Source organism: Nerophis lumbriciformis, linkage group LG05 (genome assembly GCF_033978685.3).
Source record: "Nerophis lumbriciformis linkage group LG05, RoL_Nlum_v2.1, whole genome shotgun sequence".
NCBI lineage: Eukaryota > Metazoa > Chordata > Actinopteri > Syngnathiformes > Syngnathidae > Nerophis > Nerophis lumbriciformis.
The window spans coordinates 8,542,451-8,560,000 of NC_084552.2; the positions used below are offsets into that span (position 1 = coordinate 8,542,451).

Sequence of the window (17,550 nt, forward strand, 5' to 3'; positions counted from 1 at the left end):
GCATAGTAACTAATTAGATGAGCATAGTAACTAATTAGATGACCATAGTAACTAATTAGATGAGCATAGTAGCTAATTAGATGAGCATAGTAACTAATTAGATGAGCATAGTAACTAATTAGATGACCATAGTAACTAATTAGATGACCATAGTAACTAATTAGATGAGCATAGTAACTAGTATATGATGCATATTCCAAGCATGTAAAGACTTAGTATAGTTGAAGGTGATTAGAAAAAATGAGTGCACATCATAATGGCAGCTACACTTTACATCTTAAACATCTAGAACAATTCTTTGGGAATGTCCGGCGGGCCAGATTGGAAAGCTTAACGGGCCGCATGTGGCCCCCGGGCCTTTAATTTAACAGTTTGAGTGCTGCGGGGACAAAATATCGATGATTGGCCAAAGGTGGCGCATAATTTGTGTGAATTGGTTGAATTTGCAACATTGCGAAATCTCTGGGGGACTGATTGGCCAACATTGTTCCTGTGGCCTGCGTGAAGTACTCACTCTGTCCAGGAAGCACTGGAAGAACCACTTCATGGTGTACAGGCTGGTCAGCACCTCCTGGTTGTCCTACAACAAAAGATCCATCAGCACGGGTCTTGTTCATGCTGATGAAGTAGCACCTCTCACCAGGTGATGCTTCAGTTTGGGCATCATCTTCTTCATGATGTGGTCGTGGTGCTCCTGGAAGCGCATCAGCTTCGGGAAGCCGGGGACAAAAAAGCCTGCATGGGGGACAGGCGGGTTACAACTTGCTGACACTTGCAAAGTAGCCATGGTGATGTTTGTCTGTGGTGGACACCGTGCATGGCGTGCTTATGTCCTGACAGCAGCTTGACCAGAGCCCAGAAGGCGTCCTCCTCGTTCATGTAGATGAGCAGCAGGGCTGTGATCTGACTCATGCCCTGGCAGTAGCCCACCTCCTGCACACATCAACACAGGAGGAACGTTGTCTAGACCAGGCTTGGCCAATTACTTTGACTCGGGGGCCAAATTTACAGAAGAAAATATGTCTGGGGGCTGGAATAACTATTTTTAGGAAAACTAATACAAAACCTCACAATAAAGTCTGATTGAATGCTAAAAATGTTATGAAAGACCGCCTTAAAAATGGAATGTAACCGTATTTTCCGGAGTATAAGTCGCACCGGCCGAAAATACACAATAAAGAAGGAAAAAAACATATAAGTCGCACTGGAGTATAAGTCGCATTTTTGGGGGAAATGTGTTTGATAAAATCCAACAGCAAGAATAGACATTTGAAAGGCAATTTAAAATAAATCAAGAATAGCGAACAACAGGTTGAATAAGTGTACGTTATATGAGGCATAAATAACCAACTGGTATATTAACGTAACATATTATGGTAAGAGTCATTCAAATAACTATAACATATAGAACATGCTATACGTTTACCAAACAATCTGTCACTCCTAATCGCTAAATCCCATGAAATCTTATACGTCTAGTATCTTACGTGAATGAGATCAATAATATTATTTGATATTTTACACTAATGTGTTAATCATTTCACACATAAGTCGCTCCTGAGTATAAGTCGCACCCCCGGCCAAACTATGAAAAAAACTGCGACTTATAGTCCGAAAAATACGGTAAATATTTCTATGAAGGATAAAACCCTGAATATTGACAACATATGAACGTCACACCCTCTCTCCATCCACATATTTTACAATCAAGCCAAATGCAACAAACACAGCGAAATATGAACGCGAAGGGTAAAAAAACAAAAAACATCTACAATCTGAAACATCACTAAGCTTTAGAACTTTCTTGTAAAAATCTCCTTCTGCGTCTGTCCCACATTTCAGGCTCTGGAAACGCTCCCCACCCACACTGCTTGGTACCCCGTCTGACCTGCTGTGACGTAGATTACCATAGTAACTAGTAGGGTTGTACGGTATACGGGTATTAGTATAGTACCGCGATACTAATGAATCATATTCGGTACCATACCGCCTCTGAAAAGTACCGGTCCGGCACACCCTAAGATTTTTTGTTAAAATAAAGCCAATAATGCAATTTCTTCCGGTCCCCTTTATTTAGAAAAGTATCGAAAAGTACTTAAAAGTATCGAAATAATATTGGCATCAGGACAACACTACCGTATTTTTTGGACTATAAGTCACAGTTTTTTTTCGTAGTGCGACTTATACTCAGGAGCGACTTATGTGTGAAATGATGAACACATTAGCGTAAAATATCAAATAATATTATTGATCTCATTCACGTAAGAGACTAGACGTATAAGATTTCATGGGATTTAGCGATTAGGAGTGACAGATTGTTTGGTAAACGTATAGCATGTTCTATATGTTATAGTTATTTGAATGACTCTTAGCATAATATGTTACGTTAACATACCAGTTGGTTATTTATGCCTCATATAACGTACACTTATTCAGCCTGTTGTTCACTATTCTTCATTTATTTTAAATTGCCTTTCAAATGTCTATTCTTGCTGTTGGCTTTTATCAAATACATTTCTCCAAAAAATGCGACATATACTCCAGTGCGACTTATATATGTTTTTTTCCTTCTTTATTATGCATTTTCGGCCGGTGCGACTTATACTCCGGAGCGACTTATACTCCGGAGCGACTTATACTCGGAAAAATACGGTAGTCACTAAAATATCATGCAAAAGCGCAGATTCCAACCATTGAAATACTTAGTATAGTTGAAGACTTATGGTAATTGGAAAACATGAGTGCACATCATAATGGCAGCAACAGTTTCCTTCTTAAAGGGGAACATTATCACAATTTCAGAAGGGTTAAAACCATTAAAAATCAGTTCCCAGTGGCTTTTTTTTTTTTTTTTCCCGAAGTTTTTTTCAAAATTTTACCCATCACGCAATATCCCTAAAAAAAGGTTCAAAGTGCCTGATTTTAACCATCGTTATATACACCCGTCCATTTTCCTGTGACGCCACATAGTGAAGCCAACACAAACAAACATGGCGGAAAGAACAGCAAGCTATAGCGACATTAGCTCGGATTCAGACTCGGATTTCAGCGGCTTAAGCGATTCAACAGATTACGCATGTATTGAAACGGATGGTTGTAGTGTGGAGGCAGGTAGCGAAAACCAAATTGAAGAAGAAACTGAAGCTATTGAGCCATATCGGTTTGAACCGTATGCAAGCGAAACCGACGAAAACGACACGACAGCCAGCGACACGGGAGAAAGCGAGGACGAATTCGGCGATCGCCTTCTAACCAACGATTGGTTTGTGTTTGTTTGGCATTAAAGGAAACTAACAACTATGAACTAGGTTTACAGCATATGAAATACATTTGGCAACAACATGCACTTTGAGAGTGCAGACAGCCCAGTTTTCATCAATTAATATATTCTGTAGACATACCCTCATCCGCGCTCTTTTCCTGAAAGCTGATCTGTCCAGTTTTGGAGTTGATGTCAGCAGGCCAGGGAAGCTAGGGTCGATATTCTTCTCTTGATCATTTTCGGTGGCATAAGGGACGGTGTGAGCCAAGACATCCAGGGGGTTTAGCTCGCTCGTCTGCGGGAACAAACTGCCGCCATTGTTTGCCGTGCTAGCGAGGTCCTTTGTCCCTGAATTGCTCACACACTCCGGCAGATTCAATGGGGGTCTGGCGGCAGATTTCTTTGACTTTATGGTTGGAAATGCATCTGCTTTGAGTGTCGCAGGATATCCACACATTCTTGCCATCTCCCTTTCGTCGGTAAAGTGTGCCAAACAAATTTCGTCCAATTTCTTGCCACTTTGGCATCTTTGGGCCACTGGTGCAACTTGAATCCGTCCCTGTTCGTGTTGTTACACCCTCCGACAACACACCGACGAGGCATGATGTCTCCAAGGTACGGAAAACAGTCGAAAAAACGGAAAATAACAGAGCTGATTTGACTCGGTGTTTGAGAAAATGGCGGATTGCTTCCCGATGTGAAGTCACGTTGTGACGTCATCGCTCCGAGAGCGAATAATAGAAAGGCGTTTAATTCGCCAAAATTCACCTATTTAGAGTTCGGAAATCGGTTAAAAAAATATACATAATTTTTTCTGCAACATCAAGGTATATATTGACGCTTACATAGGTCTGCTGATAATGTTCCCCTTTAAAGATCTAAAAACATTATTTGGGAATGTCCGGCGGGCCAGATTGAAAAACTTAACGGGCCGCATGTGGCCCCCGGGCCTTGATTTGCCCAGGTCTGGTCTAGACTCTTCCAGAAGGTCCAGACTCACCATGTTGTACATGGAGTAGGCCGTCAGCACGTGGAAGAGCGCCTGCTGCCTGCAGATGAAAAGGTCGACATCAAGCAAGGACGTGAGGAACATGCCGGCTATTGTCATGCAACACACTTGAAGTCGTAGCGGTTCCGGAACATGATGTGATCCCTGTAGGTGCGGTTTACGTCCAGGTCTATCTGCCGGATATCAGGAGACATCCCCTTCGCTCTGGCCTTTAGTTTCTGAAAGAGAGGACGCAACTTTTTAAAACCACAAGAAGTAGGGCTGTCCCCATACCATCATTTAGTACCACTCAGCAAATGTCTAGTATAGGCCTGTGGCAATTATTTTGACTCGGGGGCCACATTTAGAGAAAAAAATGTGTCTGGGGGCCGGTATATCTATTTTTAGGAACACTAATACAGAACCTCACAATAATGTCTGATTGAATACTAAAAACGTTATGGAAGACCGCCTTAAAAAACACAATGGAATTTGACATTTTTCTATGAAGGATAAAACATTGAATATTGACAAAATATGAATGTCACACCCCCTTTCGATCGACATATTTTACAATCAAGTGAAACACAACAAAAATGCAACAAACAGTGAAATATGAACGCGAAGGGTGCAAAATAAACAATCTGATATATGTGATATTTGCTGAATTCCCCCCAGATATCTTGTGTATTCACCTCTACATCTGTATAGCAATATCTGTGTTGCCAAAGGTAAACAAACCATATTGAATGAAAGGAAGAGGGACGGGCCTGGAGGTCACGTGGCTGCGGTTGCACAATAAATAAATGTTCTTTGCTTATTTCAAAGTGCATTTAATGAAATAGAAGACATGAGTGATATTTTTGAAGAATATAATGTGTTGTGCCCGCCTCATTTGACTTCAAATGGATCTGTATTCTTAAAGAGAGCCCAAACAGAAGATGAATCAAAGCACACTAACATTGTCTACTCCCTGCAGCCACCATCTTGACCAGGCTTCATACCTCATAGAAGTCCTTCTTCTCCTCCTTCATCTTGGGAATATCCAGCAGCAAGCACCACACCTCCCCACGGAGCTGCAGTGGAATTCCCTTATAGATCCTGCGGACAAGCTGGGAAGGAAATCATCATTTAGTACAGACTTGGGCATTCTGCGGCCCGCGGGCCACATCCGGCCCTTTGTGCGGCCCTGTCCGGCCCGCGTCAGGCCAATCATAAATTACAAAATACATTTAAAAAAGTATCTATGTCGAGTGTGCAATACAATGGTGCTGCTTTTGTTTTGAAAAGCGTTATTTGTATTACTTCCGTGTGGACGTATGCTCGTGCAAATAATAATTAACTTAGAATTTCATGGCTGCAACACGTGCCAAAGTAGTTGGGAAAGGGCATGTTCACCACTGTGTTACATCACCTTTTCTTTTAACAACACTCAATACACAATTGGGAACTGAGGAAACTAATTGTTGAAGCTTTGAAAGTGGAATTCTTTCCCATTCTTGTTTCATGTAGAGCTTCAGTCGTTCAACAGTCCGGGGGTCTCCGCTGTCGTATTTTACGCTTCATAATGCGCCACACATTTTCGATGGGAGACAGGTCTGGTCTGCATGCGGGCCAGGAAAGTACCCGCACTCTTTTTTTTACGAAGCCCCGCTGTTGTAACGTGCTGAATGTGGCTTGGCATTGTCTTGCTGAAATAAGCAGGGGCGTCCATGAAAAAGATGGCGATTAGATGGCAGCATATGTTGTTCCAAAAGCTGTATGTACCTTTCAGCATTAATGGTGCCTTCACAGATGTGTAAGTTGCCCATGCCTTGGGCACTAATACACCCCCATACCATCACAGATGCTGGCTTTTACACTTTGCGTCGATAACAGTCTGGATGGTTCGCTTCCCCTTTGGTCCGGAGGACACGACGTCCACAGTTTCCAAAAACAATTTGAAATGTGGACTCGTCAGACCACAGAACACTTTTCCACTTTGCATGAGTCCATCTTAGATGATCTCGGGCCCAGAGAAGCCGGCGGCGATTCTGGGTGTTGTTGATAAATGGTGTTCGCTTTGCATAGTAGAGCTTTAACTTGCACTTACAGATGTAGCGACCAACTGTATTTAGTGACAGTGGTTTTCTGAAGTGTTCCTGAGCCCATGTGGTGATATCCTTTAGAGATTGATGTGGGTTTTTTGATACAGTGCCATCTGAGGGATCGAAGGTCACGGTCATTCAATGTTGGTTTCCGGCCATGCCGCTTACGTGGAGTGATTTCTCCAGATTCTCTGAACCTTTTGATGATATTATGGACCGTAGATGTTGAAATCCCTACATTTCTTGCAATTGCACTTTGAGAAACGTTGTTCTTAAACTGTTTGACTATTTGCTGCTTTTGTTTTGAAAAGCGTTATTTGTATTACTTCCGTGTGGACGTATGCTCGTGCGTGATTGTGAGTGAATGTGAACAGCGGCAATCACAAATTACAAAATACATTTTAAAAAACATCTATGTCGTGTGTGCAATACAACTATGCTGCTTTTATTTTGAAAAGTGTTATTTATGGACGTATGTCCGTGTGTAACCTGTGAGTGAAGGTGCACAGCGACAAGTGATGCACGGTTACCCCCGAGATGCTAAAAAGAGAAAAGTTGATGAGGAATGGCGTGTTTCCAACAAGACATGGACTGCCAAGTATTTCTTTACAGAAATTAAAGATAAAGCCGTGTGCTTAATTTGTGGTACACAGGTTGCTGTGTTTAAAGAATATCATTTGAATCGACACTACACGACGAAGCACGAGGAAAAATACCAGAATGTGTCTGATGAATAGCGCGCAAGGGAGGCTGATGCGTTGATGGTAAAACTGCAAACCCAACAAGGACTTTTTGCCAAATTTCACACCCCCAGAGATGCAGCCGTCAGGACAAGATTCGTCATTTCTCACAAAATCGCCAGAAAAAGTAAGGCGTTTTCTGACGAAAAGGAGAGCTTATGTCCGGAGAAGAGGGGCGCATTTGAGAACGTGTCACTCTCCCGACGCACTGTAACAAAGCGGGTTGAGACCATCTCAGACCATTTCACATGGCCTAATATAAATATTTAAGGATTAAGAGTTTAAATAAAACCATCAAAAGCAATCTGCTTTTGTATAAAGTTAAGTTAGGTTAAACTAAATTATTGTTATTAGTGTTATTTTTTGTCCGACCTACTACCGGCAATGCGGACCAAGCTCTGGCAGTGATCATACAGGGAGCGGACTGATTGTGGCAGTCCACTCTCTGTATGATCAGTGCCAGAGCTTGGTCCGCATTGCCGGTAGTAAGTCGGACACGTTTCCAGTGAGGGTTGGACTGCCCTTTGTCACCGATTCTGTTCATAACTTTTATGAACAGAATTTCTAGGCGCAGTCAAGGCGTTGAGGGGATCTGGTTTGGTGGCTGCAGGATTAGGTCTCTGCTTTTTGCAGATGATGTGGTCCTGATGGCTTAATCTGGCCGGGATCTTCAGCTCTCACTGGATCGGTTCGCAGCCGAGTGTGAAGCGACTGGGATGAGAATCAGCACCTCCAAGTCAGAGTCCATGGTTCTCGCCCGGAAAAGGGTGGAGTGCCATCTCCGGGTTGGGGAGGAGATCTTGCCCCAAGTGGAGGAGTTCAAGTACCTGGGAGTCTTGTTAACGAGTGAGGGAAGAGTGGATCGTGAGATCGACAGGCGGATCGGTGCGGCGTCTTCAGTAATGTGGACGCTGTATCGATCCGTTGTGGTGAAGAAGGAGCTGAGCCGGAAGGCAAAGCTCTCAATTTACCGGTCGATCTACGTTCCCATCCTCACCTATGGTCATGAGCTTTGGGTTATGACCGAAAGTCCAAGATCACGGGTACAAGCGGCCGAAATGAGTTTCCTCCGCCGGGTGGCGGAACTCTCCCTTAGAGATAGGGTGAGAAGCTCTGTCATCCGGGGGGAGCTCAAAGTAAAGCCGCTGCTCCTCCACATCGAGAGGAGCCAGATGAGGTGGTTCGGGCATCTGGTCAGGATGCCACCCGAACGCCTCCCTAGGGAGGTGTTTAGGGCACGTCCGACCGGTAGGAGGCCGCGGGGAAGACCCAGGACACGTTGGGAAGACTATGTCTCCCGGCTGGCCTGGGAACGCCTCATTGGGTCCCACAGGAAGAGCTGGACGAAGTGGCTGGGGAGAGGGAAGTCTGGGCTTCCCTGCTTAGGCTGCTGCCCCCGCGACCCGACCTCGGATAAGCGGAAGAAGATGGATGGATGGATGGATGAGTGTTATTTTTTATCTTACGGTATATCAAAAATAATATTGAGCAAAATTGAATTGAAATATTGCCGATGTGGCCCTCCAGCAGTGCTCGGGTTGCTCATGCGGCCCCCGGTAAAAAATAATTGCCCACCCCTTAGGAGGTTTTCATGACATGACTGACTTTACAAGTGTAAAACTGATACTCATGTGAGGAGAAGTGCTTGTCAATGTGTGAGTGCTCCAAAATCCCACTCCAGTCTCGCTGTTTCTTGGTGTGACAGCCTCCATTATTCCGCCGTCACAAGTCAGTGCGAGCATCAGTCAGACTAATCACCTTTTAAGTGAGTGTTGCCGTCTTTACATTTATACTCCTTGTCTTGTTTCTTGTCAGCTTTCCGCTACCTGCCCTTGGAGGGAACCAAACTAAAAACCCTGGTGTGGGATCAAGTCAGATGAAAGCTTTTCACCTCCCAAGAAATCGGGCTTGGAGAGCAGGAAGTGTGACGCATCCGATTTCGAACGGCGAGGACAGAAAACCACCAGAGCTTTTTTTTGTTGTTGTCAAAAGAAGAAACATTGAAGATGAGGGATCAGGACTAGAGGTGTCCCGATCCAACATTGAGACCAGCAAGTATGGGACTATGTGGGCTAGCATGTGAAATCTCAGATTGAGTTGCTTCAATACCAGCAGGTCACATCTTAATGTCCTCCAAGAAGCACACAAGATTGGCCTTTCTTGCATTTTAGTCAAGTCATTTACAAAAAGGTAAACATGGTAGGCTATAGACTACCAGGAGCTAGCACATACACAACAGCTAAGCACACAATAGCACACAAGCTAGCCATGCGTAATACGTGTCCTTCACTGAACAATGTAAACAATATCAAAATAAATAAAGTTGCATATTTCTTACAGATAAAGTCAAAGCCAAAAGTGTTTCAGAAAGTATCAATCAATCAATCAATCAATCTTTATTTATATAGCCCTAAATCACAAGTGTCTCAAAGGGCTGCACAAGCCACAACGACATCCTCGGTACAAAGCCCACATACGGGCAAGGAAAAACTCACCCCAGTGGGACGTCGATGTGAATGACTATGAGAAACCTTGGAGAGGACCGCATATGTGGGTAACCCCCCCCCTCTAGGGGAGACCGAAAGCAATGGATGTCGAGTGGGTCTGACATAATATTGTGAGAGTCCAGTCCATAGTGGATCCAACATAATAGTAAGAGTCCAGTCCATAGTGGGGCCAGCAGGACACCATCCCGAGCGGAGACGGGTCAGCAGCGCAGAGATGTTCCCAGCCGATGCACAGGCGAGCGGTCCACCCCGGGTCCCGACTCTGGACAGCCAGCACTTCATCCATGGCCACCGGACCTGTGCCCCCCCCCCTCAAGGAAAAGGGGAGCAGAGGAGAAAAGTATCTAGTAACCTACTCAGTGGATGAGTGGTTAGAGTGTTCGCCCTGAGATGGGTAGGTCGTGAGTTCAAACCCCGGCCGAGTCAAACCAAAGACTATAAAAATGGGAGCCGTTACCTCCCTGCTTGGCACTCACAATCAAGGCTTGGAATTGGGGGTTAAATCACCAAAAATGATCCCCGGGCGTGGCCACCGCTGCTGCTCACTGCTCCCCTCACCTCCGAGGGGGTGAACAAGGGGATGGGTCAATTTTCACCACACCTAGTGTGTGTGTGTGTGACAATCATTGCTACTTTAACTTGAACAAATGTGTCCGCGTCATTCGACTCACTGGTTAACTTCATGGGTTATTGTGACCACTGGGTGTCACCCAAAACAAAATGACCACTCCACTTGAACTTAAAGGCAGCATAAGTCCATTCCAAACATCAATTTTCGACTGCTTGTCCTTTGGAGCCTATACTAGATGCACCTGGACAGAAGGCAGGATACACCACTCCAAACAGTTCCTCATAAATAGGTACCGCATTTTTCGGAGTATAAGTCGCACCGGCCGAAAATGCATAATAAAGAAGGAAAAAAACATATATAAGTCGCACTGGAGTATAAGTCGCATTTTTTGGGGAAATGTATTTGATAAAAGCCAACAGCAAGAATAGACATTTGAAAGGCAATTTAAAATAAATGAAGAATAGTGAACAACAGGCTGAATAAGTGTACGTTATATGAGGCATAAATAACCAACTGGTATGTTAACGTAACATATTATGGTAAGAGTCATTCAAATAACTATAACATATAGAACATGCTATACGTTTACCAAACAATCTGTCACTCCTAATCGCTAAATCCCATGAAATCTTATACGTCTAGTCTCTTACGTGAATGAGATCAATAATATTATAATGTGTTAATCATTTCACACATAAGTCGCTCCTGAGTATAAGTCGCACCCCCGGCCAAACTATGAAAAAAAACTGCCACTTATAGTCCGAAAAATACGGTAAGTGTTTTTCATACCCACCTTTGTTGTCTGTTTGACTGATTTTACTTGATCAAACCTTTTCTCAGATAAAAGTACCGTAAATTCCGGACTATAAGCCGCTACATTTTCCCTACGCTTTGGACACTGCGGCGTATGAAACGGTGCGGATAATTAATAGATTTTTCATTGCTGACGGCCACAATGCAAATATCCATCCATCCATCCATCTTCTTCCGCTTATCCGAGGTCGGATCTGACTTGTGACGGCGGACTAATGGAGGCTGTCACACCAAGAACCAGCGAGACTGGAGTGGGATTTTGGAGCACTCTTACATTGACAAGCACTTCTCCTCGCATGAGTATCAGTTTTACACTTGTAAAGTCAGTCATGTCATGAAAACCTCCTCAGGGGTGGGCAATTATTTTTTACTGGGGGCCACATGAGCAACCCGAGCACTGCTGGAGGGCCACATCGGCAATATTTCAATTCAATTTTGCTCAATATTATTTTTGATATACCGTAAGATAAAAAATAACACTAATAACAATAATTTCATTTAACCTAACTTAACTTTATACAAAAGCACATTGCTTTTGATGGTTTTATTTAAACTCTTAATCCTTAAATATTTATATTAGGCCATGTGAAATGGTCTGAGATGGTCTCAACCCGCCTCGTTACAGTGCGTCGGGAGAGTGACACGTTCTCAAATGCGCCGGGATATATAGTCTTCCCAACGTGTCCTGGGTCTTCCCCGTGGCCTCCTACCGGTCGGACGTGCCCTAAACACCTCCCTAGGGAGGCGTTCGGGTGGCATCCTGACCAGATGCCCCAACCACCTCATCTGGCTCCTCTCGATGTGGAGGAGCAGCGGCTTTACTTTGAGCTCCCCCCGGATGACAGAGCTTCTCACCCTATCTCTAAGGGAGAGACCCGCCACCCGGCGGAGGAAACTCATTTCGGCCGCTTGTACCCGTAATCTTGTCCTTTCGGTCATGACCCAAAGCTCATGACCATAGGTGAGGATGGGAACGTAGATCGACCGGTAAATCGAGAGCTTTGCCTTCCGGCTTAGCTCCTTCTTCACCACAACGGATCGATACAGCGCCCGCATTACTGAAGACGCCGCACCGATCCGCCTGTCGATCTCACGATCCACTCTTCCCTCACTCGTGAACAAGACTCCTAGGTACCGGGTACTTGAACTCCTCCACTTGGGGCAAGATCTCCTCCCCAACCCGGAGATGGCACGCCACCCTTTTCCGGGCGAGAACCATGGACTCGGACTTGGAGGTGCTGATTCTCATCCCAGTCGCTTCACACTCGGCTGCGAACCGATCCAGTGAGAGCTGAAGATCCTGGCCAGATGAAGCCATCAGGACCACATCATCTGCAAAAAGCAGAGACCTAATCCTGCAGCCACCAAACCAGATCCCCTCAACGCCTTGACTGCGCCTAGAAATTCTGTCCATAAAAGTTATGAACAGAATGGGTGACCAATGCAAATAGTTTCCATAAAACACACGCACAGACACTGAAATGGTGTGTCACTGTCTGTGCTATGGCGCCATCTTTTGGACGAGTTTGCTCACTGCATATTACTGCTTCGCGAACGCCTAGTGTTTTCTGCTGTTTAAAGCTTGAACTGGAAGTACAAGTGCCGTTCCGTCTTCTAATTGTTCATAACGTTTCTACTCGTATGGATTCTTCATTCATTACTACAACCAACATTTAGATTTAGATTTATTGGTCCCCGTTGGGGAAATTCATTTTCACTGCCGTACATTAGAACAATAGACATTACACATCACAAAACAAAAATAAGAAAAAGACATCATACATGACCAACACACATTTACAGGCTTGTCAGACAGGTCGGCCGGGCCTGCTGTTAAGGGCGGCTATAGCTGCAGGGATAAGGCTTTTCCTGAGGCGGGCCCTCCGGAATGTGATGGTTCTTTACCTGCGCCCTGATGGTAGTGGAATGATGTATTGGTGTAGTGGGTGAGTGATATCCTGGACTATCGTGTTTGCCAGTCGAATGATGGACCTGTGGTTTAAATCTGAAATGTTGGGTGTGGGTAGGCCGTTTTTGTGAGTTTTACAATACAACTAAAACAATTATTTCTTACTAAACCATCCTATGTGTGATGTCTATAGAAGTGTTTTCACGCATATTTGTACGTGCTATCGTAATGTAATGAAGCTATTGTCGTTAACATTAGCTAATATGTTAACAGCAGTGTCTGTTGGTATTATTAACTTACAACGACATTCTTTTTGTATTCTTTCAGTTTCACAAATTCCTTAGTAAATTCACCAAAAACGCCACTGTGGAGATATTAAGTCTGTTTAGCTGATTGGAGAGCTAGCTCGCGCAGCTCGTGGGTCCACGACAACGACTTCTGTTTTGTTTGATCAGCCGTTTTACTGCCATGTTACAGACACCGTTTGGAAACAAATCTTTCTGTCTACGTAACTTATTTTCCAAGAAATATATCTCTGGCTTTTGGCTAACATGGAAAATATTTTTTCTTCTAAAATTTAATGAGTGCTCCTTATTAACCAATGCACTCTATGGTCTGGAAAACACGGTATGTATGGTTCCTGCTGATATCTCGGATCAATAACCGTATTGGCTAGGTGTGTAACGGTACGTATATTTGTATTGAAACGTTTCGGTACGGGGGTTTCAGTTCAGTTCGGAGGTGTGCCGAACGAGTTTCCACACGAACATTTTAAGTACCCGCCTCTGCTTCCTTCTGCCTCTGCCTCTGTCAGTCCTCTACACAGCACCCAGCATTGTCCCACCCACACAACCATCTGATTGGTTACATTCAGAGCGGTAACAGCCAATCAGCAGTGCGCATTCAGAGCGCACGTAGTCAGTGCTTAGCGTTTAGCAGGTAATCATCAGGCTGCGGACTCTCCCCAAATGATAATAAACACCTCCCAGTCAACTACTAGTAACATCACTATGAGCCCGTTGACCTTCTAGAAATATAAAAGGCAGCTCAGCTCGCTCGCAGTCCTGGCTTGAGGTGAAGGCTAATTCGCTTTTAGCGTAACGTTAGCTCATTTTGCGGTGTGTGTGTGTGTGTGTGTGTGTTACGGACAGCAAAGCCCTGTCTGTTATTTCACTTTACCTTTTTCTGTGTTGATTGAGCTGTGTTGAAGCAGGACATTATGTTAAATGAAGAGTTTCTGTCTCTGATAGTTGATATAATAATGTAAGTGCATCATTAACCCTGCATGAACTCCATGGTGTTCAGGGATGAATAGTCTCTCCTATTGCTATTGTACTATTTTTTCAGCTATAGTTACATTAATCATTAGTAATGCAGCAGCCTAGTTTTGAATGGCAGGGTCCCTGCTATCACATGTTGATAAAAATATAACATTTACATAATAAAAATCAACTACAGGCTTCCCAAATGCTGTAATAAATTAAGCATGATGAGTTGAAACTGTTTAATGTTGCACTTTTTATATGTAGAAGAAAAGTTTTGTCATTTTATTTAATCTGAGCAACAACTTGAGGCAGTTTAATGTTGATTAACGTGGGCAGAATTATTATCGTGTTCCCAATGTTAAAAGGATAAAGCCATTGTTTACAAATTTGGTAAATAAATAACCAACAGATGTATATTTTGTTGTTTTCTTACTGTACCGAAAATGAACCGAACCGTGACCTCTAAACCGAGGTACGTACCGAACCGAAATTTTTGTGTACCGTTACACCCCTAGTATTGGCCAATAGTCAAGGCTACAATATCAGTGTCATATAAAAAAGTGTACTATGACACAAAACAACACCATTAAGCAACTCACCTTTTCACTGTTCTTGTACTTGTCCCAACTCTTCAACATCTTCAGCCACTTGTTGGTCCTCTCCAACTCCGTGTGTTTGTGCTACGCACGTTGAAAACATGTTAGACATGCACAAGGTCTGGCACTATTGTTACTGCAGGTGTTCAAATAGTCACAGATTCATGTTCAGGAGAAAAGATGTCAGTCACCTTTTCCTCCGCCGAGTCGTAGGATGGAAGCTCTTGCTCACTGCAAGCAAGAAGGATGGAAGTCATTTCTTTTCTCATGTGAAGTGATTCCTGTGTTTACAGCTGCAGGGGCTTTCACTGGCATTGATACCAACACCTGCGTTGCAATCGCTCCTCTGCAGTGACCGCACACTCACTTTTTACAGAAACACTACATATAATCTACCAGGTCAAAATAAAGCTGTGTCATTTAAAGAATGAATGAACAGATGATAAATTGTACAAAAGCCAAAAGCAGTGAAGTTGTCAGGTTGTGTAAATGGTAAATAAAAACAGAATACAACAAATCCTTTTCAACTTATATTCAATTGAATAGACTGCTAAGACAAGATATTTCATGTTCACACTGAGAAACTTTGTTTTTTTTTGCAAATATTAGCTCATTTGGAATTTGATGACTGCAACATGTTTCAAAAAAGCTGGCACAAGTGGCAAAAAAGAGTGAGAAAGTTGAGGAATGCTCATCAAAGACTTATTTGGAACATCCCACAGGTGAACAGGCTCATTGGGAACAGGTGGGTGCCATGATTGGGTATAAAAGCAGCTTCCATGAAATGCTCAGTCATTCACAAACAAGGACGGGGCGAGGGTCACCACTTTGTCAACAAATGCCTGAGCAAATTGTTTAAGAACAACATTTCTCAAGCAGCTATTGCAAGGAATTTAGGGATTTCACCATCTACGCTCCGTAACATCATCAAAAGGTTCAGAGAATCTGGAGAAATCACCGCACGTAAGCAGCTAAGCCCGTGACCTTCGATCCCTCAGGCGGTACTGCATCAACAAGCGACATCAGTGTGTAAAGGATATCACCACATGGGCTCAGGAACACTTCAGAAACCCACTGTCAGTAACTACAGTTGGTCGCTACATCTGTAAGTGCCAGTTAAAACTCTACTATGCAAAGCCAAAGCCATTTATCAACAACACCCAGAAACGCTTCACTGGGCCCAAGCTCATCTAAAATGGACTGAAGCAAAGTGGAAAGTGCCCAAGGCATGGCTAACTCACAACTTCACTGGTTTTGGAATTGTGAGAATGTGGGGACATCAATTAGATGCTGTGATGTGAATAACATCAATAAGATGAGAATATTTTGGAAAAAAACAGACTCTTCAACCTTAAAGAAATGTTATCAACGCCATTCTCCTGCTTTGATATTTTTTTCATAAAGATTATAGCTATCTAAAGACAAAATGTGTAAGGTATTATTAGTCACATTTTGCATTATTTTGTTTTAGTTCTACAATGTGCTGCGGGCCAATACAAAACTAGCCACAGGCCAAAAATGGCAAGTGGGCCGCCAGTTGGACACCTACTTTTTTAGGGTTGAGTGTGAAACTTCAACTCCGTTGCCTATTTAAAAGCAGAAATGAATATATATCTATCTCAGATTATATCTTCTAACTGTAACAACCCCAGAGTTCTGTTTAAAACTATTAACACTGTCATTGATGCTCCCAAATCTGTTGGTTTTGATGCTTCTTTTGAATTCTGTGAAAATTGTCTCAATTTTTTCACTGACAAAATTGTGTCAATTAGAGCCAGTCTATCTCAGCCTTCATATGACCCTTCTGTTCCTCTGCATTTCTCTTCTGTTTTCCATCAGTTTGAGCCGGTGTCCTTTTCTTTTTTAAGTGACACAGTTAGTCATATGAAGCCCTCTGGTTCTCCTGCAGATGCCCTCCCACCTCGCCTGTTTAAGGAGGTCCTTGCTACTATTGGATCAAATGTCCTTAACATTATCAATAGCAGCCTCTCTTCTGGAATAGTTCCAGTAGAGTTTACACATGCAGTGGTACCACCTCTACTTAAAAAACCAAGCCTCGACCCCTCTCTCCTCTCTAACCTCAGACCTATCTCTAATCTTCCATACATTTCCAAAATATTAGAGAAGGTTGTCTACAGTCAGTTGTTGCCCTTCTTAGAGGATAATGGTATCACTGAGCTGTTCCAGTCCGGTTTTAAAGCCCTCCACAGCACAGAGTCAGCGCTTCTAAAAGTTTTTAACGATATCCTCCTGTCCACTGATTCTGGTAAATATGTTGTCCTGGTGCTTTTAGATCTGTCTGCTGCGTTCCACACCGTCGACCACGCCACCTTAATCACTCGTCTTGAGAACTGTGTGGGCATTAAGGGCGCCGCCCTCAACTGGTTCCGGTCGTACCTAACCGACAGGAGTTTTTGTGTAAAAGTAGACAGTTTTATGTCGTCCACAGCTCCTTTACCACATGGGGTCCCCCAGGGCTCAATCCTTGCCCCAATTTTATTTGCGCTTTACCTTCTCCCCCTTGGTTCTATTTTTAGGAAGTACAGTATTGCATTTCATTTTTACGCCGATGATTGCCAGATTTATTTTCCCATGGCACAAAATAACACGGTTCAACATCTTATTGACTGCCTGCACGACATCAAAGTCTGGCTTTCAGCTAACTTCCTGAGCCTAAATGAAGATAAAACAGAAGTTATGTTGTTCGGTCCAAGTCGCTCTCCCTCCCCCAACGTTGACCTCGGCACTCTGACCCCGTATCTCAGCGACTGTGTCACAAACCTGGGGGTAAAGTTTGACTCAGATTTTAAAT

The 17,550-nt window shown here is 43.5% G+C and overlaps 1 protein-coding gene across 4 annotated transcripts in view; it reads right to left on the reverse strand.

Annotated features, from left to right (window-relative positions):
* The window catches only part of usp6nl (USP6 N-terminal like), a 90,951-nt gene that overhangs the window by 20,589 nt on the left and 52,812 nt on the right, over positions 1–17,550 (reverse strand). For all 4 annotated transcript variants that reach the window (XM_061961310.2, XM_061961313.1, XM_061961312.2 and 1 more), the window contains 8 exons: positions 14,930–14,969; positions 14,742–14,822; positions 5,255–5,362; positions 4,380–4,489; positions 4,263–4,311; positions 813–933; positions 641–735; positions 515–580 (listed from right to left, as the gene is read on the reverse strand). In XM_061961310.2, coding sequence (XP_061817294.1) covers positions 515–580; positions 641–735; positions 813–933; positions 4,263–4,311; positions 4,380–4,489; positions 5,255–5,362; positions 14,742–14,822; positions 14,930–14,969 — 670 coding nt within the window. The remainder of the gene's footprint in view (positions 1–514; positions 581–640; positions 736–812; positions 934–4,262; positions 4,312–4,379; positions 4,490–5,254; positions 5,363–14,741; positions 14,823–14,929; positions 14,970–17,550) is intronic.